Source organism: Schistocerca americana, chromosome 5, assembly GCF_021461395.2.
Source record: "Schistocerca americana isolate TAMUIC-IGC-003095 chromosome 5, iqSchAmer2.1, whole genome shotgun sequence".
Classification (NCBI taxonomy): Eukaryota; Metazoa; Arthropoda; class Insecta; order Orthoptera; family Acrididae; genus Schistocerca; species Schistocerca americana.
Window position 1 is genome coordinate 300,388,005 of NC_060123.1, and position 23,555 is coordinate 300,411,559.

Below are 23,555 nucleotides of genomic sequence, written 5' to 3' on the forward strand. Positions count from 1 at the left end.
GATGCCAAGCATAAGAGTTTAATAGAGTCTGAACATATACTGTTAAATGTGACTTGGTAAGGATAATTTACTGAGAGAGAATGAGTTTGTAAGTGAGAAATAAGAGAACTGTTGTGTGCTTGGGCATTACAACGTGAGTAGTGATAAGAAATAAATGTGTTTCCTAGTATTTAAAATGATGCAAAGCACAACTGCGCAGGGCATAGGGCCCCTGGTTAAGCAACATGATGAGGAATACCACAGTGGCAAGACCAAGTGTTAAGTTGGGTTGTACAAATTTGATAAGGAACTATCTGTCTGAGATTGAGAGCAGAAATGGAAACCACTAGTTGTAAAGTAAGGCTTGGGATAACTGTGGAGTATTAATAGAACACTGGAAAAATGCTCCTATTGGAGGAAAAAAAACCATGAACATGATGCGCCTTAAAGACTCTGATAGAAGAGAAGTGGGGAACTAGCTGCACCAGTTCTCACTCCATGTTGCTCGCCAAAAATTCTGGCATGTGAACTTATTCACTGCCTTTTAATACAGAACATTCCAAATCCTTTTACCCAGTCTCTCTTTGTAGTAAAGCCTTCACACTCAGCATCTCCCTCTCACTGATGCTCTCTCTCTCTCTCTCTCTCTCTCTCTCTCTCTCTCTCTCTGTGTCTCTGCCACTTTGTCTCTCCCACAATCAGTCACTGTTTCCTCTCGCATGCCAATTTTTGGCGAAGAAGTCAGAATGAGGATTGAGGCAGTTGGTTCCCCAGTTTTCCATTAGTCTTTAAAGAGGAACTTATCTGCCTTTTTTCACGCTCTGGCAGGAGCATTTTCCTGCTGGTTCCCTTCTTCTTCCTGCTACAGCAGGGTGTGCTGCTTACATAAAACAAATTGTGTAGGTCAATTAAGTTTTTACAGTTTATGTAGATACTTTGACGTGTATAAACAACTTAGGCATGCATAATAAAGGTTAACAGAAAATCTGACTATTTTTCCTCTCCTCCCCCCCCCCCCCCCACTCTCTCTCTCTCTCTCTCTCTCTCTCTCTCTATCAAACACAACACATTAAAAACTTCCGGCTTACAATTAGTATCTTGAAAGAGTAAAAAGTTATTAGAAATATTTTACTGAATCTGCAGTCTTTCCAGTTTTACATAATTTTTAGCAGACATTTTAAGCTCTTTTCAAGCGTGTTAGTCCCGTTTTAGCATGTTTCTTGTCACTGCTGTACCAGTTGGGGCTTATCTGTATGGTGTGAAGTGCATGTATAGAGACACAGCATGGCAAAGTTTTATTGGTGAAAAGATGCTAAATAAAAACATAGTTTAGTGACCTCAGAGCCCTTGTGGTGACCCTAGAACCCTTGCCATGGGTTCACTACACCAATTAAAAGAGACTTTATGTCACAGACCAGGTATTGTGTGCATATTTTATGTGCACAAGTATGGTAACTTTGAACCTCTGGATCTCAGTAACAGATACTGATACCGAAAAAAAAATTTACGTTCTCCCAGAAGAACATATGGTAAAAATTTGGATGATCTGCCATGACTTTAAATTACAGAAGTGGCCATCCCCACAAGTCGTACTTTTTGTACCCAAAAATAATGGTTTTTCTGGGTTCCCTCTCACCATGAACAAATAGTACTTCTGTAAGCCATCTACAGTCGACCTAAGACCACACCTAATGCAAAAGAACAAACAGATTTGCTCAATTTGCCTGGGTTGGGAAGTGTGTAATGTTTAAATTTTGCCATTACCGTTGGATAGGTACAGTATGCCCATTCTTCCAATAGGAGTACAAATGGTCAATAGGCCAAGGGTTCTCTGAAACATTTAATATCTTCTCTCTGTGATCAATAGAACAAGAGATACAACCCCTAAAAAATCACATTTCAGATGTGGCTTTTCGGTACTGTGCCAGATAGTGCATGGACCAATGTGGAAATGTGGAGCTAGAGGACTAAGCCTACACAATAAACTCACAGCCTCTGAATGTTGTGATACAACCAACCTAGCACCTAAGGGAAGAACTTGTTGAATATTGTACATTGTGACCAATTATGCTAAGAACTGTTGTGGACCAGTCACGGGTAGAGAAACTGGGGACAGTATCTTCCAGAAAAGGGAGGTAATGTAACTCCACCACTACTTTTTGGGCATTACTGCAGAAACTAGCAGCTCAGCCACTGCAGTGGAAAGCAGCTAGTGGGTGATAATCTACCACAGCGTGTTGGTTGCAGCATCAGAGCTGTTTAGACAGCACATAGTGGGCTAGGCCAAGCACTGCAATAATGCAAAGCAGGGATAAAATGGAGCTCTTGCACAGTGAGCCAAGCTGTTTCCACACCACCAGGTCATGGATTTGTTGTTCTGAGTGCAGCTAGAAACAGCACATCAGCACAACAAGTGGGCTGTAAACTGGTATAGATAACTTAATTTTAGCACAGACATCAGCAAGTGTATCAATAGCTTTGGAGACAACAGACCCATGCTGGAAGGCCAGGCAATATGAAAGAGCACAAATCCACAACAAGTCCTAGCTTCCAATGCTGTACCTGGAGTTCGTGCCAAATCTTCCTCCTTGGAATTGGTATTTCTCCACCAGTGGCTGCCTACTGGCCAACTCCAGCAGCAACCACACTCCTGCCATATAGGGCAGCAGAATGTGACAGAGGTGGTACAACTGCCCAGCCTTCCGTGCTGGTGCGGGCATATACCTAGGTGCAAAACCCAGGGCAAGATCCACCACTGGAAGGTGGCATCCCCTGCAAACAATTCGGCAGTTTTCAGGGCCACTGGCCTCATCCGCAAGTGACCTTGTCCCACTAACTAGGCTGTGTGCCATGGCATAAGCGTCTGGAGTCAGCATTCCCAACTGACAACACCATGCATTAGTAGCCAACAGCTCACTGTCGCCAAGCACCATCCTCGCCACAAGTTGTGAAGGAGGGTGGCCACAGCCTTCCCCGAGACACAGCAAGTGTAGTCACATGAGTTTTAATAAAATGTTTTGGCTTTTGATGATGTTTGTCAATGCTACCATTGACCTGCTCCCTCGCCTCAACAAACCACAATGACCCAACCCCACAAAGATGTGGTCCTGCATCCCCAGGCTGCTTCAGATGCAAGCCCTTTCAATTAACAAGAGTTGGGTGGCTTGTGTGTCAGGCATCTACACCTGATGGAGCCAGAACAGAAAGATGACCCAGAGAGGGTGAAAGGATAACATCCATGATGGTGAGACAAATCTGAGTACAAGCTGCAAACAGCTGGACAATGCACATGGTACACCTCAATGACAAACAGTAACTGAGAAGACCTATGGTCGACTAGTCCAATGGAAAAAACTGTCTAACACTTGGAACTGAACCCTGGCGATCCAGTAGCAGTCAGGCACATTGACTGTTGAACTCTGCTGATGGACAATTATGTTATGATCACATAATTACTTACAAAAAAAAAAAAAAAAGTTGTACGTTGTACTGTGATTACAAGTGTGTACAATGAAATTTCAATCTGGAATCTCCATACTTGCAGATTCCCAATGCAGTTATCTTATAAGAATTGTGTTTTACACAACTTCTATGTTGTTCAGCACAGGTATTTAAATAACTCAAATGGGTTTCATCCAGAATTTAAACTGGGCATGTCCACATGTAGACAGCTTATGCTGGGTACAGACACAAGGAATGTAATTATCTCCAGGAAGAAGAGAAAGAGGGAGAGAGTTAGTTTCAACTAGATTTATCAAAGCCTCAGTGAGACAGTAGTGTGACATTATCGGCAAAGCTGCTTACTGACAAAACTGGCATCAAAACCCATGGCATGAAATGAAGTTCAATCAAGACTGCTTCTGAATTTCCTCTCTGCTCTGTTTGTCTGTAATAAATCTTATGCCCTGATTTAAATTCTATTTGGCCTTCATTTTTTTTCACTTTACTTCTTATAGCTCAATTTATCTCACTTTTCCTGATTAAAGTACTCTTCTAAATCCAGTAACATACACTCAGATCACAAAGTTCTGGAGTTTACTACCAGTAAATAAAAATGTGGCCAAAGAAGTCAAGTTTCTAAAGTCCCTGTAAGTTTTTATCTCATCAAACTTCATATAACAAGGTACAGGAGCAAAAGTAACTGTGAATATTCGAAAGAACTAGCTCCTCTTCTATAGTCCAATCCAAGAATGAAGGGGGTTTGTGCATGCCGAGGTTGCGGTACACACGTGCGTGTGCTTTCTGCTTGAAGCAAGCATATATCGTTCAAATTATGTCTCTCGCTTACTTATGCAGGATTTATCACTTACCACCATCGTCAGCAATAATAACTCACAACAAATTAAATAGAAATTCACTAAACAACTCACTACGATCACATTTAATGCTTGCATTAATTACGGCACTCAGAGCAGAGCACTCAGAACACTGCTGAACGGTCATTGACTATTGGAGTATGCATGACATCGCTAAGCAGAACAAGCCCAAACTCAATCATCATCCAACTATAGCAGCAGTGTACTGTAGGTCACGGGAGGAGTGAAGTATTCCCAATTATTGGAAAAGGGCTCAGTCCATTCCCAGTTTCAAGTAGGGTCATCAAACAGATGCACAGAACTGTAAGCCCATATCTCTTTAGAATTTTGGAATATTTTACGCTTGCATATTATGACGTTTCTGGAGACTGAAAATTATTCTGTAGGGATCAGTACAGGTTCTGAAACAAAAATCATGTGAAAGCCTGCTCGCTCTGTTCATCCACAAGACCCAGAAAGTACAGACATCAGCACCCACGTTAATGTCTTCCTTCCCTTGTTGTAGGTATTTGATACAGCTCCGTATTGCCACCTAGTGAACAAAAAATGAGTGTATGGAATAAAAGACCAACTGTACAACTGGACCGAAGGGTTTCTAACAAAGCCAACACAGCATGGCATTCTCAACAGAGAGAAATCTTCACACACAAAAGTAACTTCTGGCATATCCATAGGGAGTGTTATAGTGCCATTACGAGGTGCATTCAAGTTCTATCCGGACTGGAAAGAGATAGAAATATGCGCATTGTTTTAAAATGAGGCCGCATTCATTGTCAATACGTCCCAGAGATGGCAGCACCGTATGGCAGATGGAATTTTGCCGCCAGCGACGAGAATGAGAACTGTTTTAAATACTTAAAATGGCGACGTTTTCCTTACTTGAACAGCGTGCAATCATTCATTTTCTGGATTTGCGTGGTGTGAAACCAATTGAAATTCATTGACAGTTGAAGGAGACATGTGGTGATGGAGCTATGGATGTGTCGAAAGTGGGTTCGTGGGTGCGACAGTTTAATGAAGGCAGAACATCGTGTGACAACAAACCAGAACAACCTCGGGTTCGCACAAGCCGGTCTGATGACATGATCGAGAAAGTGGAGAGAATTGTTTTGGGAGATCGCCGAATGACTGTTGAACAGATCGCCTCCAGAGTTGGCATTTCTGTCAGTTCTGTGCACACAATCCTGCATGACGACCTGAAAATGCGAAAAGTGTCATCCAGGTGGGTGCCACGAATGCTGACGGACGACCACATGGCTGCCCGTGTGGCACGTTGCCAAGCAATGTTGACGCACAACGACAGCATGAATGGGACTTTCTTTTCGTCGGTTGTGACAATGGATGAGACGTGGATGCCATTTTCAATCCAGAAACCAAGCGCCAGTCAGCTCAATGGAAGCACACAGATTCACCGCCACCAAAAAAATTTCGGGTAACCACCAGTGCTGAAAAAATGATGGTGTCCATGTTCTGGGACAGCGAGGGCGTAATCCTTACCCATTGCGTTCCAAAGGGCACTACGGTAACAGGTGCATCCTACGAAAATGTTTTGAAGAACAAATTCCTTCCTGCACTGCAACAAAAACGTCCGGGAAGGGCTGCGCGTGTGCTGTTTCACCAAGACAACGCACCCGCACATCGATCTAACGTTACGCAACAGTTTCTTCGTGATAACAACTTTGAAGTGATTCCTCATGCTCCCTACTCACCTGACCTGGCTCCTAGTGACTTTTGGCTTTTTCCAACAATGAAAGACACTCTCTGTGGCCGCACATTCACCAGCCGTGCAGCTATTGCCTCAGCGATTTTCCAGTGGTCGAAACAGACTCCTAAAGAAGCCTTTGCTGCTGCCATGGATTAATGGCGTCAGCGTTGTGAAAAATGTGTACGTCTGCAGGGCAATTACATCGAGAAGTAACGCCAGTTTCATCGATTTCGGGTGAGTAGTTAATTAGAAAAAAAATCGGAGGCCTTAGAACTTGAATGCACCTCGTACTTTTCATAGTATACATAAATGACCTAGTGGATAATATCAGAAACTGCATAAGGCTTTTTGCAGGTGATGCTATTGTATACACAGACGTTGTAACACTAAAAAATTATAGTAAAATGCAGAAAGACATGTGCAGGAATGATGGTTGGTGTAGAGACTGGGAGTTGATCCTCAGGATAAACAAGTGTGACATATTGCACATATATAGGCAGAGAGAACCATTATCATGTGATTACAAGTTTGCAGAACTATTACTGAAAGTGACCATGTCCATAAAATATCTATAATCAGGTGTAAGGAGCAATTTAAATGGAACGACCACATAAATCTTAATGCATGTGAGGCAGATGTCAGTCTGAGATTTATTGGAAGAATCCTCAAGAAATTTAGTCGGCCCACTAAGGAGGAAGCTTACAAAACCCTCATTCAGCTAATACTTTAGTACTGCTCATCAGATAGGATTGATAGAAGAAAAAGAGAAGATCCAAAGAAAAGAAAAGCACTTGGTTACACATTCATTTAGTAAGCATGAAAGCATTAAAGACAATCAGCCAACTTCAGTAGCAGAGGCTCCAAAAGAGGCATTCTGCATCACCAGTATGTTTTACTGTTGAAGTTCCAACAGTGTACGTTCCTAGAAGAACCAACAAATCTATTGCTTCCTCTTAGTGTTATGGAGATGCACAGCCAACTCTAGTTGCAGGTGCTATAAATGAGGCATTCCACATCACGGTGTGCTTTACTGTTAAAAATTCCGAGGGCATACATTCCTAGAAGAGTCTACCAATCTGTTGCTCTCTCCGCTATATATTTTGTGAAAAGACCATGAACGTAAATTTAGAGAGATTCAAGTTCACACAGAGGCCTGTCAGCAATCTTTCTTCCCATGAACCACTTGCGACAGGAACAAGAAGAGAGTGTGGTACGCACAGTGCCATCGTTGTACCTTTTATGTCCCATAGCTTAATGGAGTGGATAAAAGACATAAAAGTTAAAGGGAGATAGGTCAGGGCTATGGGAGAGTGTTGAAGTGTTTCCCAGTTGAGATGCTTAAATTTTTGTTTGGCGAGAGCTGCTGTATGGGGACATGCACTGCCTTGCAGAAGAATCACTTCTCTCTCATCAATAACTCACACTGTTTGCGGCAATATGCCTGTCTAACTTTGGTCAAAATCTTGCCATAATATTGTTTATTGTCTGACACCTGTGCAGAGTCAGCGATCATAACTCTCATGGGTTATTTCATCTCAAATCATACAAGTCAAGTCAACTCGTGGTCACGAATTTCTCTAGAAAAGAAAATTAGCCCTGTGTATCACAAGTGTTAAGAAATAAAGTATTTTCATTTTATCTTAATTTTTGTAAACGGTATGGCCCTTTTAAAAATGTATATTTTGTAAATAACTCTTAAAACAGTAGAGAACAACAGAATATATAAAACTATTAAAACAAAAGTACTGGAGACCGAGCAGATGTTTTGCATTAAAGCTCCCTCTTGGTGTGTTGAAATTTTGTTGACACCCGCACGCTTATGGGCTTCCTTTAACTTACAAATTTAAAAAGAAAATATAAAATTTGAGTTAATTTTTGCACCTTTTTTTTTAATTTGGAAACACACAGAAGGCTATCTTTTCTTTCATATTACCAGATAGAAGACTGACATTACAGAGAACCGACTCGTGGAGATAACATCTTGGACCTACTGCTAACAAACAGACCCGAACTTTTTGACTCTGTATGTACAGAACAGGGAATCAGTGATCATAAGGCCGTTGCAGCATCCCTGAATATGGAAGTTAATAGGAATATAAAAAAAGGGAGGAAGGTTTATCTGTTTAGCAAGAGTAATAGAAGGCAGATTTCAGACTACCTAACAGATCAAAACGAAAATTTCTGTTCCGACACTGACAATGTTGAGTGTTTATGGAAAAAGTTCAAGGCAATCGTAAAATGCGTTTTAGACAGGTACGTGCCGAGTAAAACTGTGAGGGATGGGAAAAACCCACCGTGGTACAACAACAAAGTTAGGAAACTACTGCGAAAGCAAAGAGAGCTCCACTCCAAGTTTAAACGCAGCCAAAACCTCTCAGACAAACAGAAGCTAAACGATGTCAAAGTTAGCGTAAGGAGGGCTATGCGTGAAGCGTTCATTGAATTCGAAAGTAAAATTCTATGTACCGACTTGACAGAAAATCCTAGGAAGTTCTGGTCTTACGTTAAATCAGTAAGTGGCTCGAAACAGCATATCCAGACACTACGGGATGATGATGGCATTGAAACAGAGGATGACACGCGTAAAGCTGAAATACTAAACACCTTTTTCCAAAGATGTTTCACAGAGGAAGACCGCACTGCAGTTCCTTCTCTAAATCCTCGCACAAACGAAAAAATGGCTGACATCGAAATAAGTGTCCAAGGAATAGAAAAGCAACTGGAATCACTCAATAGAGGAAAGTCCACTGGACCTGACGGGATTCCAATTCGATTCTACACAGAGTACGCGAAAGAACTTGCCCCCCCTTCTAACAGCCGTGTACCGCAAGTCTCTAGAGGAACGGAGGGTTCCAAATGATTGGAAAAGAGCACAGATAGTCCCAGTCTTCAAGAAGGGTCGTCGAGCAGATGCGCAAAACTATAGACCTATATCTCTTACGTCGATCTCTTGTAGAATTTTAGAACATGTTTTTTGCTCGCGTATCATGTCATTTCTGGAAACCCAGAATCTACTATGTAGGAATCAACATGGATTCCGGAAACAGCGATCGTGTGAGACCCAACTCGCCTTATTTGTTCATGAGACCCAGAAAATATTAGATACAGGCTCCCAGGTAGATGCTATTTTTCTTGACTTCCGGAAGGCGTTCGATACAGTTCCGCACTGTCGCCTGATAAACAAAGTAAGAGCCTACGGAATATCAGACCAGCTGTGTGGCTGGATTGAAGAGTTTTTAGCAAACAGAACACAGCATGTTGTTATCAATGGAGAGACGTCTACAGACGTTAAAGTAACCTCTGGCGTGCCACAGGGGAGTGTTATGGGACCATTGCTTTTCACAATATATATAAATGACTTAGTAGATAGTGTCGGAAGTTCCATGCGGCTTTTTGCGGATGATGCTGTAGTATACAGAGAAGTTGCTGCATTAGAAAATTGTAGCGAAATACAGGAAGATCTGCAGCGGATAGGCACTTGGTGCAGGGAGTGGCAACTGACCCTTAACATAGACAAATGTAATGTATTGCGAATACATAGAAAGAAGGATCCTTTATTGTATGATTATATGATAGCGGAACAAACACTGGTAGCAGTTACTTCTGTAAAATATTTGGGAGTATGCGTACGGAACGATTTGAAGTGGAATGATCATATGAAATTAATTGTTGGTAAGGCGGGTACCAGGTTGAGATTCATTGGGAGAGTGCTTAGAAAATGTAGTCCATCAACAAAGGAGGTGGCTTACAAAACACTCGTTCGACCTATACTTGAGTATTGCTCATCAGTGTGGGATCCGTACCAGGTCGGGTTGGCGGAGGAGATAGAAAAGATCCAAAGAAGAGCGGCGCGTTTTGTCACCGGGTTATTTGGTAACCGTGATAGCGTTACGGAGATGTTTAATAAACTCAAGTGGCAGACTCTGCAAGAGAGGCGCTCTGCATCGCGGTGTAGCTTGCTGTCCAGGTTTCGAGAGGGTGCGTTTCTGGATGAGGTATCGAATATATTGCTTCCCCCTACTTATACCTCCCGCGGAGATCACGAATGTAAAATTAGAGAGATTAGAGCGCGCACGGAGGCTTTCAGACAGTCGTTCTTCCCGCGAACCATACGCGACTGGAACAGGAAAGGGAGGTAATGACAGTGGCACGTAAAGTGCCCTCCGCCACACACCGTTGGGTGGCTTGCGGAGTATCAATGTAGATGTAGATGTAGATGTAATTATAAACAGTATCTTCTCTGCTCCAGCCATCAGTATTATGTAAATATCTATTACTAAAAATGGAAAAAAATTGCATTTTTAAGAATTATTCACTCATAAACCACCATCCAAAAACTTTTGAGAATTACACAAAATATTGTTTGTTTAGTATGTTACTAGTCAGTGCAGACACAGTGGGCAATATTTTTCTGTGTAAAGTGTTAAAAAATTTTCAACATTCTGCATCACTGAATTTCTAGTGTGAAATATGCATTTTGGCAACACTGTTTCCATCGCTCTTCTGTCCATAGCAAATGAGTGAGAACTTGCACTTAAGCCATTCTTCATTGAGTTTTGTGTATGGTTTGAACTTTTTATTAGATGCAATGTCTGTGAGGAAATACAGCAGTGAAAGAGTGAGGTGTGTGGATTATGAAAAAAGACACAAGAAAGTGGTATTTAACAAAAGTGACAAACACTTCACAGTTGTTGGAAATCTGTCAGAGGTAATACAGAAATATCTTGGTCCTCAAGTTCTAGCATCACATCCATTGTACAGAAATTGCTACACTCACTACTATATCCCCTCTTGAACGCCCAGGAAATGAAAAAAGCACAAGAAGAAAACAGTGTGAAGAAAGAAAAGTGGAAGAAATTGAAACAAGTTTTACACAAGCAACATCTTCAAAACTTTGTGAAGTGTGTAAAGTAGACACACTTGATGCAGAACATGAAGATAGTAATATGTGCATGAAACATGGTGTGGTTTCAAAACCTAAATACTACTAAATCAGCAGCCACCTATATTAAGAAGGTACAGTGACTGACACTGATACCAGGCAGCTAGTCTAAGCAGCAGATACAGAAATACAAATCCACATAACTCACATTATTTGATTTCAAAAGCTTGTAAAATAAAGAATGAGAAAGATATTTGGGCATGCCCAGATTCTTACTGTGGACATCCATTGCAAGACGACACACTTACTGTTGTTCTGTAACATTACCTAAGTGATGACAAAGACTGCAGCAGGCAAAATCCTAGCCAGGCTGATGTTATTTCTGTTAATGAAAATGGTGATAAAGGTAAAAAGATATACGATAATATCAATAAGACAAGCATATCTCCTAATGAAACAGGAGAATCCATATTTAAGAACTGGTCTCACAGAATCCATTCCTTACAGCCAAAATGGGTAAAATGCCAGCCAGTAAAGGAAGTATGCACATGTATTTACTGCACTAATTTGAAACTTTTTGTTTCACCATAAACAGTGTCACAAGCAAGGAGTACACAAAGATAACCTGATGCTTTTGTGTATACGCCAAGAGCTGCAAGATAAATGTTGATTGCAGGAGTGTGCAATGTGTCCTGGTGCTGAAGTGATGACTGTTGAAGCATTACACCTTCAGGATACCGACAATGACGTGACCTGTGCATTGTGGAAGGGAGGAGAGTTGCTGAAAAAGTAGAGCCAGAGAAGTTTGCTACAGAGGTTAGGCATTGGGTCACGAAAGGAATAGCTCACCACCATTTCTGGAGGATTCAGAGACATCACAGAATACTGGCATATTAGTTTTTTATTTCGACCTTGCTGAGAACTGGTCTGTTGCTTTGCAGAATGAAATTCGAAGATACCACAGGCACACATCACGGGTATAAGTACTCACATATGTTGCTCACTTCCTTGGAACATCAAACTATTTTGATATTGTCAGTGACGATCTCATTCACGACAGTGCACATCCATGCTATTATGTCAGCATGATAATTGATGACACAGGTTCTAGAGACCATGTGTATCTGACATGGTGCAGCATCTCATCTCAAAAACTGCTTTCAGCTTTACGAGCTTGGTCAACACTGTAGTACAGGAATACAGGCAAAAAAAGAAATCGGATGTTTTCAGCAACAGGTCATGGAAAAAGTGCATGTGATGGGGCAGGATGTCTCTGTAAACATCTTGCAACAAGATTTAATCTCCAGCATGACACTGTTGATGCTATAAGAGCTGCTACTGGATTTGTCACATCATATCAACATTAGTAATAAACATGAAACTCTTACTTATAAATGAGAGTGCATTATAGGAACTCTGTTTAAAAAAAAAAAGAAAAAGAAAGAAAAAAACGAAAGGAGAGAGAGAACGAGGGGTCAGCTATGCAGCTTGTGGTAGGGATTCAATCAAGTCACTACTGGGTTGCAGCCCAGAGTGGCACATACATTGCAAGAACAGTTCTCCACAAAATGCACCCTGTTACTGTGTGTGAACTACAGAGACCACGGCATACATTAGAAGACTTTGTAGTGAGCCACTTCATTTCTTGTGTGTATCACAATCAGTAGTGGGCGGGAGAGTAAGTAAGTGTTTCTCATAAGCTGCAAGATATAGCCATCCCCTTTATGACACTTGATAGTCCTGCTGATGCTTTTAAGCAGCCATCATCGAAAGATCAGGGTGCAGTTCCCATTTCCAAAGTACTGCTCTTGTTGGATCACCTTTGACTGTGTGCACATTCTCACTTATAACATTGTAAACAAATTATTTTGATTCAGAAATATCAGTTTTGCATGACATTTACTTAAAAACAGGAAACAATTTAAATATTTGAGTGTCCATGATTTTTTGACCTTGAGAGGAGAGTTAGGTTTACCTAAAAAATTTCTCACACTTCGTATAGATAAGTATTGCCCACTCTGATTGTACAGTCCGTAAGTACAATGACCAACTAATGTACCATGAAACTTTTAAAACATTTAGGAGAGAGGTTTTGGAGAAAATAATTTCTAAATAACCAAAATATTTCAGACTTTCATCTTTATGTACAAATGTTTTGACAGTTTAAGAATTTCATGCATTAATGTCATAGCTGACAGTCAGCAGTCTTTCCACTTTATTATTTCTCAACACAGTTAACATCCTGTGACCATTCATATCTTCAAAACGTAATCTTAAAACGTGCAAAAAGTTGCAAATTTTCATAGTTTATTTTAAAAAAAAAATGTATTGGGAACAAAGTATTTATTGAAAATAAAGTCAGATCTTTATCACTTTTGGCTTCTTTATTACAATTTTCTCTTTCATTAAGACATTTTCACAAATACTCTCATTTAGAGAGGTCTGTAGTGTTTCAGCAAATCATCAGAAAATCAAAATATTGTAGTTTTGGAGAGGTATCATGTGAAACTTCAATATACATAACTTTTTCAGCAAACTTTGAAATAATGATGTGACACATTCACTCTTGACCTGTACAATTTGGGATGAAATTGCCCTCATTCTCAATGTGCTCATGACACTCAACATATTATTTGTACCAAACAAACACTCGAGACCTTTCTTGAATTGTTCAGTCAATCTCCTTGTTTCACACATTTACAGCAAGCAACTTGGTAGTAAGACACTGTAACTGAATCAGGTACCTCATGCTCAAATATTGTGATAATAACTAATGGTGGAAGCTAGCGACCCCAATCCCCGGCTTCCGCCACGCCTCTCGTCCCCACTTAACACTCACAGGAACAGGAACTGCCACATGTCAATAATATGTGCACCAGACTAACAGATTAATTTATATTTGATTCAATTATATATTAACCACCTGACTCACCCCCATATGTAACCAAAACCTCTAGAGCTAATCAGAGCTCGATAGCACATATGATTCCCAACGGTATTATCATCCCTGGAGGTGACTGTAATCATATAATAATCACTTGAGGTGATTGCAAAAAGAAAGCACAATACTAAATGCATTCTCTGAAACAATGGACAAAATCGTAGTGGTGGTGGTGGTGGTGGTGGTGGTGGTGGAGGAGGAGGAAATATGACCTATCAAAGAGGTCATTGGTACCATAGGATTACGGAGAGATGGGGAAGGAAAACGGTGGTGTCCTTTCAAAGGAAGCAATCCCAGCATCTGCCAAGTGATTTAGGGAAATCATGGAAAACCTAAATTAGGATGTCCGGACACAGGTTTGAACCATCGTCCTCCCGAATGCGAGCCCAGTGTGCTAATCACCACGCCACCTCACTCGTTACCCATCAAAATCTAAAGTAGTAGTTATAGACTGATCTGTAGCATAGCTGGAATCTAAGTGGCAACAGTCTGATTGAGAGCTGGAAAAAGCAACAAATCTGAATGAAAAATAAAGATTTTTGTAATAGATTGGTAAGTAGCGATATAGATGTCCATTTCAGAGTGAAGCATTTATCATTAGCAATCCCTAAAACTAAAAGGCAAATTCAGAAATGCTGTACTACATAACAGACAAACCCCCAAGGTGTATTTTAGTGCATATTGTGTACATATATTGTATATCACCCACAAAAAAAATGCATGCTCTGTAGATCCCACCAAGGAGGAGAGATTTCTGTGATATGGAATGAGCTAAAGTACACATTAGTACAAGACACAGACATCACAGAAATGTAATGTACAGGCTGTATTAACAGAAGACTTTCACTATACAGCTTCATGCAGTTCACACTTCCGTCGCATAAATTAATAAGAAAGCTGCTACTCTGGAAAAAGCTGCTGCTGTCTGCTGTTTATAAATCTGCTATTAGTTGTTTACTGTTTCCTCGATTGCAAAATAGTTTCAAAGAAAATATTTTTATATAGCCTATGTAATAGGCCTACTGAGTCCTATGTACAAAACGTTATTATTCGTCATACTGTATTAACGTATAAAACAGTGCCAACTGCCATGTAGCTAACAGAAATTTTCAAACACATGAAAAGATCCTCGGTTTGTCAATTTACTGACATTTGCAGTGTTAATGTAGCATAAAATTATAACTAATTCTTAATACATATATTATTATAAAATTTAAAAACTTTTTGGAGTTTTTTCAAGAATTTTAAAAGTTATGTGTATGAATGTCTCATGGTTCTTCTTGACATTAAAAAAATCTGTGAAACTAGAAAGGCAGCAACAGTATCAAAAATGAACCAGATACAAGTATTAATTAAGTTCATAAACAAACCAAACATTAACGACGAAGTCGAATAAATCTGGATTACAATATCACTGAAGGCACATTGAAACAGATTAATAAAATTTAACTGGACATATTGACAGCGCAGTTCGTCGGCAGCTGTCAAATGTTTATCAACACCGTCGTAACTAGGCTCCATTATTACTACACCTTCAACATACGCTCAGCATATGGAACCATACAGAACATACCTGAGTCTAGCTGTGTCTGGTTAAGAGGTACGTGAAAGGCAATCGAATGTTTCGCCGATTTTCCTTCGTCTTGAACGACCATCCGTAGTTCTTCCATTGCGCCCTACCCTGTTCATTTACCGTAAATTGTCAGTTTACAAACTACACTCGCAGAGTACTTAGGTTCCTATACAGCATGCAGAACTACAATAACACCACTCTGTACGACGTTACATCTAAACTATAGCCATACAATTCAAAATGACAGTTGAACAAAATTTTGACATTTGATTAAACCATTGCAAACGTTATTAACAGAATAATCTAAAGCTTGACAACTGTACTCTGATAAACAAAATTTTATTTATTGCCATCTTTATTGGTTTTGGTTTATCAAAAAGTGATTACATTCGAATTACTTCCTAAAATATCAGTTTTCCAATGTAAACAGCTTCTTCCCCCTCTAAACACATGGTGTAATATAGCCAACTATTGAAAGCAAAAGCAGGAAACAAAATGTCAGAACGGTGTGAAGCAATCAACGAAACAAAAAAGTTCCTTAACCTAAGAAGAATACAGAAATACATTAAATTAAAAATCTTATAAAACGAGCGATGAAAAATTCCACAGACCGTTTTCTTTTATTATTTCATTTTCCTGACTATGGGATATTTACTTGATGAGAGGCTCTTCTACCACACAGCTGTATGCAAAAATGAAAATTTTAACTAATGATGGCAAACTAAAATTTAATCATTGCACATTGATTTATTTCTTAGCGAGTATGCAGAAACTGACAAAACGAAAAAATTGTATCCTATGACTAGAGTATCAACGAGTCACAACAGGAATCGGTCAACTCATTTACGTGGCAGTAATGCTTTGTAGGGATATGAAATAGAATGATCACATATCTCAGTTGTATGTAAAGTAGGTGGCAGGCTTCCGTTCACTGATAGAATATTGGGGAAATGAAATCAGTCTACAAATGACGATTGCTTATACAGTAGACCGTCGATTATCCGAAGTAATTGGGGGACGTGGGTGTTCGGAAAACTGGTTTGTTCTGATAATCGAACTGTACATGTTTATTTGCCAAAAAGAAGTACTGTACAGTAAATTTATTCATAAAAACAGGTGTCTCTTTTAGTATTACAAAGTAACATACAAAGGCAACTTCAGTAGGAATATATAGTACGTGGCACAGTTTATTAAACAAAAATATATACACATTACGGCTTGTTGATTCATCAGTAGAATCAAGCATAGCTATAAAATTTGCTATGCTCGTCTTTTGTTTTTTTTTTTATATGCGTAATTGTCGACTTCCCCACCGTGTACTCATTGGATAAAGTGGTTGCAGATTCACCTTCTTCTGACCTTTTAATAATCTCGTACTTGTCCCTCATAAAAAGGACAACACGTTTGTTTACGTTTAAGCATTTTGTATCGTCAAGTTCACTTCTTCACGCAGCAGCACACAAGTGGTCGTAACAGAGAACAGAAGGTGACTGTTTGCACCGTGAGAAGCTGTTCTTGGGGGCGCGCAATCCTTCGAACTGCGCGGAGCGGCACGTCTCAACTCTAGGCTGGCTCAGCTGTTGCTATGAACAGCTTTGATACTACCGCTCCTTCTACTGCCAGTGCCAAGCCGACAGAAGTGTGCTGATTGTTGAAACACAGCGACTGGCGGCTTGGCCGGTCAGCAGCGCCTTGTGAAGGCCTATTAAGGTCGGGACACACACGTCCGGGCCGTGTCAGGGCCGAGCGTCGGACGAGTGACGGCCGTGCTCCGGTCCGTCCCTGCAGGGGCCACACATGATCAGGGCACGTCCTCGTCTTTGTTGTTCCTTGTAGTGACTCGCACGCGGTGATCTGTGTTTCTGTTTGTGAAAGCCGTAAAAAATGTTCACTAATTTTCGTAATAGTGAATTAGGACTTACAGCACTTGCTTTAGACGAAGAGGAAAAAGAACGAAGGCAAACAAGAAGAAGAAAATTATGGATCCACAATTCATTATTTTCTCATTTCATCTTTAGAGGGAAAGCACATAACAATACAGGCTCCAAACAACTCAGGAACTCTCTATTGGAATTACAAAAAAACATATTCCATTGTGCTTCTTGCTCTGGTTAACCCACGTTATAATTTTATTGCAATAGATGTGAGAGCGTACGGAAAAAAGTCTGATGGAGGCATTCTAGTAAATTCAAACCTTGGAAAGTCATTGGAAAACAGTACGCTTAGCGTCCGAAAGAGTAAAACTTTACGCGGAACTGATGTTGAATTTCCAATGGTAATTGTAGGCGATAAAGCTTTTCCTCTCAAAACATACTTGATGCGACCATATCCTGGCAGGAACTTAACAAATGACAAGGCTATATTTAATTATTGTTTGAGTCGGGCAAGAAGAATATCCATAAATGCATTCAGTATACTGCAACAGAAATGTCGAATTCTTCAGGGAGATCCTAATAACCTTACAATGATTGTGACGGCTGCGTGTGTACTGTACAACTTTATTTGAAAAATCGAAGGTTATAGGGTGCCCGAACAGAGGATGGATCAAAAGGAAACTGCTGAGGAATCCGGAAGATCATCAAATCTTCAAAACCTACCTCGAATTCGTGGGAGATCAACAGATGCTGCATTTGCTGTACAAGAACAACTCAAAAAATTCCTGAATTCTCCACAAGGGACTATGGAATGGCAAGAACATGTCACCTTGGCGATATAACGATGACATAAACCAAACATCTGTTTGTAAAATAAAAAGTAAATAAATATCTTTCGGGTATTAAAACTTGTATAGTTTTTATCTTTCCTTTGACCTGTAGATCTGTCGCAATTGTCTTCCAAACTCTATTTTTGTACTCGATATTCCTGTAGTTTTCACTTCCCTGATCGTAAAGAACAGGAAACTTACGAACTTCTTCTATTAGTCGTTCCACATCCATGTTTTGAACGCAGAATAGTCTTGCGCAGTTGCACAGCTCACAAGACAATTCTACTGTCAGGCCGTGCCCGTCACGTGAAAAATTAAACACGGCGAATCCCGCCCGGCCCGGCTCCGGGCCCGTTGCGTTCCCCGTTCACGGCCCGGTCAAGTGGAGCCCGCTACATTTATTTTAATGATGTATTTCGATGTCCGGGTGACGGCCGATACTCGGACGTGTCTCGGCACGGACACGGTCCGGAAATGTGTGTCCCTACCTTTAAAAACAATGTTCCGCCAGCGGTGGCCCAGTGCGGCGACTACTGTGGGATACGACTTGGGAGTGAGGGGGATGATGGACGATAAGGTGGGAGGGTAACAGGTGCGAGCAAGTACACAGTTCGGTTAAGCGGTCGTTCGGTTGACCGACGTTCGGATAATCGACGCTCTACTGTAAATCTCTCATGCGACCCAACCTAGCATATAACTCCTGTGTATGGGACCCCCACTGTAGCAGATATGAGTAATATCTGACACTGAACGCATACAGAGAAGGGCAGCACGAATGGTCACAGGTTTTTTTGACTCGTGGTAGAGTTTTACAGAGATGCAGAGGAAACTAATTGGCAGCACTTGAAAATAGACGCAAACTTTCCCTACTACGCCTACTTAAGAAAGTTTCAGAAGCCATCGAGAATCTAGGAATACACTGGTACTACAACTCCCTATGTAACAGTGCTGTAGGGCTCATTAGAACAAGATTACATTAATTACATTCCTTCTACGTTTATTCCACTTGGGATCTGTGGAAGGTACATTAGCATGCTCGTTTTCTTTTTCATTGTATATATTTATTATGTATTCTTGCTCTTTTACATGTTTCACATCATAGAGGATCTCCTTGCTACGGATCAATTGGCATGAAAAGTAATTTTAGTAGTGGTTTTGATACATAATCGTTAACATATCATGCAATCTGTCTGGCCATGGCCAGCAGACGATTTTGACATAGTAATAGTAACTGTAACATGTTTTAGTATTGATTGTCTTATTACTTTTGTTTTACAATATCTATTGTAGTATGATAATTCAAATTGCAATATTGCATCCATGCTATATATTTTACATTATTGTGAACTTATGCTGTCTGTCCAGCCGTGGATGGCAAATGACAGAGAATTGGTAATAAAGGTAATTTAATGTAATCGAAACAGCACTTTAGGCACTGCAACTCATTTTTCCTGCACTCCACATTTGAAAGGAACGAGAAGAAGCTAATAACTGGCACAGTGGGAAATTCCATCTGTCATGCTCTACATACAGGTTTGCAGAGAATGCATATAGATATATATTGTTACTGTGGTGAAGTTCGAAACGTGTATATTGTTGTCAAAGAGATAGATTGTTACCATTGATGGTGCTGCTGTCTCTATTCTCAGATAGCATGGTTGTGTAGGGAATGTTGTTGTTACTTAACACAGGACTGGTTCATTCAGGTAAAAGGTTCCAAGATATGTGGAGAGAAAAGAACTGTTTAAACTGGAGTGGTGAGTTGGGTGAAGTCAAAATGTGCTGCATCCATGAAAGAAGTACAATTTTCACATGAATGTAAAATTAAACCGTTATAGGTAGCTACTCAATGTGGGATATAAACTTGCTGAAATAGAGAAAGATTATCACAGGTCTAACAATATTTTATGCCAAGACTGAAAAACAAAAGAAGTATTCAGGGGCAAGGAACACTGAATGAATTAATTGAGGTAGTAACTTCTGTTCTGGTTGGAGTGCATTTCAACTGGCATTATAGGGACAAAGAGGGATGATGGCAGTTGGATTATTACAAATTTGTATAAGAGGAGCGATAAGGACTGGCTGATGCGGAATTAAGTTTCCTTGCCATGATGAAGAGTGAGCACCTAAAGCTAAAGTAAAGTTCTGCCTTCTGATCTTGTCATGCCATTTAGTACTCACCATGTCATCCTCTGCCAATACTGTCATTTGGTTGTGGTATGGGGGCACGGGGTCAACACAGTCTCCCACCTGATATCAGCTTCTCACTTGAGTATGAGCAGCTCTTCAGTTGGCTTCATGAGGCTGAGTGTACTCCATTCCAGTCCTCTCACTTACGAAAAACCCCTGGTATTACTAGGGATCGAACATGTGTCCTGCATGTAGCAGAACACTGAGCTACAGAGTTGATGAGTGTCAAGCTCGTCAAAAAAATCGACAAACATTGATAGTGTTGGGTTTGGGAATATACCTTAGATGTTTTAACTCTGTTCCAGTGGTATTAATGAAGTACAATTTTGAATAAGAAAATCAGTTGTAGATGATGATGCTATAATTGAGACTAACAGAATAGTATAAGTAGACCTATTGGTTGATTTCTAGATGACATGAAGGTGGTATGTAGGCCAAACGTAGCTCAAGACTTGGGAATGAATGTCAATGAGCAAGGTGCAAGGACTTATGAAAATCGAAATAGTAAACGAAAAATGAATTATTGTCAAAGCAGTTCATAATATAACCCTATAAAAAGATGTAGAGATGAATGAATCCTTATCATAAGTAATTTGAGATATGAGAAGATTGAGAATATGGGTTTGGATTTAAATGGAGAGAGATTTGACCATGTGAATTTTGGTTCTGGATGGATAGGGAAGATGAAATGTAGTTTGGATGATCCAGGCTGGTCTGTTTTTCGAATATAGTCCCAATACCCGATTTCATAAGTTGGTATTGTTGATTTTGAAGATTAATAGTGAGTATTTGTCCATGTTGATGAATTTGCAATTCTTCTTTATAGGCAAAGTGAAGGAAATTGTGATATAAACAATGTAGTATTCCTGGAGTTGGAACGACAACGCATCCTGTTGCAAATACTGAATTAAGTGTTTTAGTTGACAGTGCTGATCTTTGCATGGGACATGACCTGGTCATGCAGCTGCTGCTGGTCTTAATGTTGCCTCACCTGGTGTGGAAATATATATTGGTGCTGCCATGGCACATTGTAAGATGACATTGTTAACTGGGAGATATTGGAGAGAAAGATATTCTTAGTGATATTTGGGGAAATTCCAAATGTTACTGTAGGACCTGAGGAGGGAGAGCTATAAGTAAAAAATGCACTTCAATTGTTAAAGATTTCTTAACGGACAATATATGACACATAAATAGTTACTAATGTCAAATCACTGGAAGATGTGTAACAAGTGGGTATGGCACCTTGATGATGAATAGAGGGGCACTTAATGGCAACCGATGTTAAACAGAAGTACCAGTATGGTGCAGACAGACAATTAAAATTATCCACAAATAGGCAGATGGAAGTATGGAAGAGAAATTAGTTCTATGTGCCAATGAGAACGTTCCCAGTATGTACAGAACACAAGCTCAGATTAAGGAAGGATGTTGGCTGTGCCATTTCAAAGGAGTCATCCCTAATTCACCTTAAGCAATTTAGATACAATCACAGAAAACCTAAATCAGGATTGGTGAATGTGAATTTAGCCTCCTGTCCTCAATATGAGTCCCATATTTTACCATTATGGCACCTCACTTGGTAACAGGCAGTAGTGACAAAGAAACAATTAAAGTATGTTGACAACTGATTGCAACAGACTGTCCTCAGCTGTTGCTAATGACATCTGACAGGCAGATGATTGGTAACACACTCTGCCCGGCATCAGTTTTTAAAACTAGAAGGTGATATTGTTACAAATTGCAATTCTTCATAATAGTTGAGAAGGCTCAAATTTTTATGCTAAACAAAATTGTAAGTGCACTCGCCATCTGTTATGCATTCTCTCATTTAATAACTTGTTTAATATTTTAATTTCCTTATGAGAAAATAATAAGTCACTCTAGCACCTCACTCTTCTTACTAGTCGAACCAAAATATGCAGAAAGCAAAAATTATGTAATTTTCTCACATAACAAAGCCCCACAATTATTCATTCCTCATCAATTTTATCAAATAATATATGTAGCACTATTGTTGGAAATGGAAATATCGTGTGGCTAGGGCCTCCCGTCGGGTAGACTGTTCGCCTGGTGCAGGTCTTTCGATTTGACGCCACTTCGGTGACCTGCGCGTCGATGAGGATGAAATGATGATGATTAGGACAACACAACACCCAGTCCCTGAGTGGAGAAAATTTCCGACCCAGCCGGGAATTGAACCCGGGCCCTTAGGATTGACAGTCTGTCACGCTGACCACTCAGCTACCAGGGCGGACAGCACTATTGTTAAATCAGTGATGCAATAGTGAGACAACTATCACATGTGCACTTAAAAAGGAAAAAGAATAATTTAAAACTGAGTTACATCACTGTTACTAAACAAAGGAAAAATAAAGAAAACACATTGATAGCACAGTACATCTCAGTGCAATGTACCTCTGCCAGATGTTTCAATTTGACATGGTGCCACTAAACTTGTTGCTGTAGAAAAAGAATTCTTTCTCTAGATGACAAACATGTAGAAAAAATATCTACAGGGAGTGTAATGCGTAGCACAATTAAAGATTTGATGTAGTTTGAAAATAGTTATAGTGAAATGACACATAACTGTTCTTTTATCATTTTTCCTGTGTCTGCAAAATGTTTCAGTGTGTAATAAAAATCGTACTTCTTACGTATCTTTGTGACATGAGAACCTATATGCCAGTCAGTAATTCCCAGAATTGGTTGGAGATTCAGTATTTCATGTTACTATGTTTTGTGTTTTGTCATAAAATCATATGATGAACGTAAGTCAAGAGTAACATATGTTTCTCTTATGAAGTTGTCATGTGTAAATCATTTTGCTTTCTGGAATCAAGAAATTAATTGTTCAAGATAATAAACTAATTATTTTTCCATTTCTTTGAAAAGTGGTTATTGTAATATCATTAGCAAAATATTGGACCTAACCTTATGAATTATTTGCAAAAGTCATTAGTAGAAAGGAACTATGAAAATGCATTAATGTCTTGGTGACTTAGATGATATTGCACATAAAAATTTTAATGACCTTATAAAGGTTTGTTTCACCTAAGTTTATTTAAGATTTGTATCTGCACTTAGAAAACCGCTATAAAGCTTCTAGTTTCAGGTAATAGGAAACTTCATTGTTGGCAAACATCCTGCTATATACAATATAAAAAATAAAAATATTGTCACTACACTTTGTAATACTAACTTGCCTAATATGTTGACACTGAATGTTTCGCCGAAAGGTTAAATGGAGGATTAATAGATTCTT

The 23,555-nt window shown here is 39.8% G+C and overlaps 1 protein-coding gene across 5 annotated transcripts in view; it reads right to left on the reverse strand.

The window, feature by feature from the left end:
- The window catches only part of LOC124615778 (S phase cyclin A-associated protein in the endoplasmic reticulum), a 590,398-nt gene extending 574,554 nt beyond the window's left edge, over positions 1–15,844 (reverse strand). For 4 of the 5 annotated variants that reach the window (XM_047143883.1, XM_047143882.1, XM_047143881.1 and 1 more), the window contains exon 1: positions 15,397–15,666. In XM_047143883.1, the coding sequence (XP_046999839.1) occupies positions 15,397–15,493 (97 nt within the window). In that variant the 5' untranslated portion in view covers positions 15,494–15,666. Of the gene's footprint in view, positions 1–15,396; positions 15,667–15,794 lie in introns of those variants that run through there. The other variant, XM_047143880.1, reaches the window with a different exon arrangement.
- Positions 15,845–23,555: the final 7,711 nt, after the last annotated feature.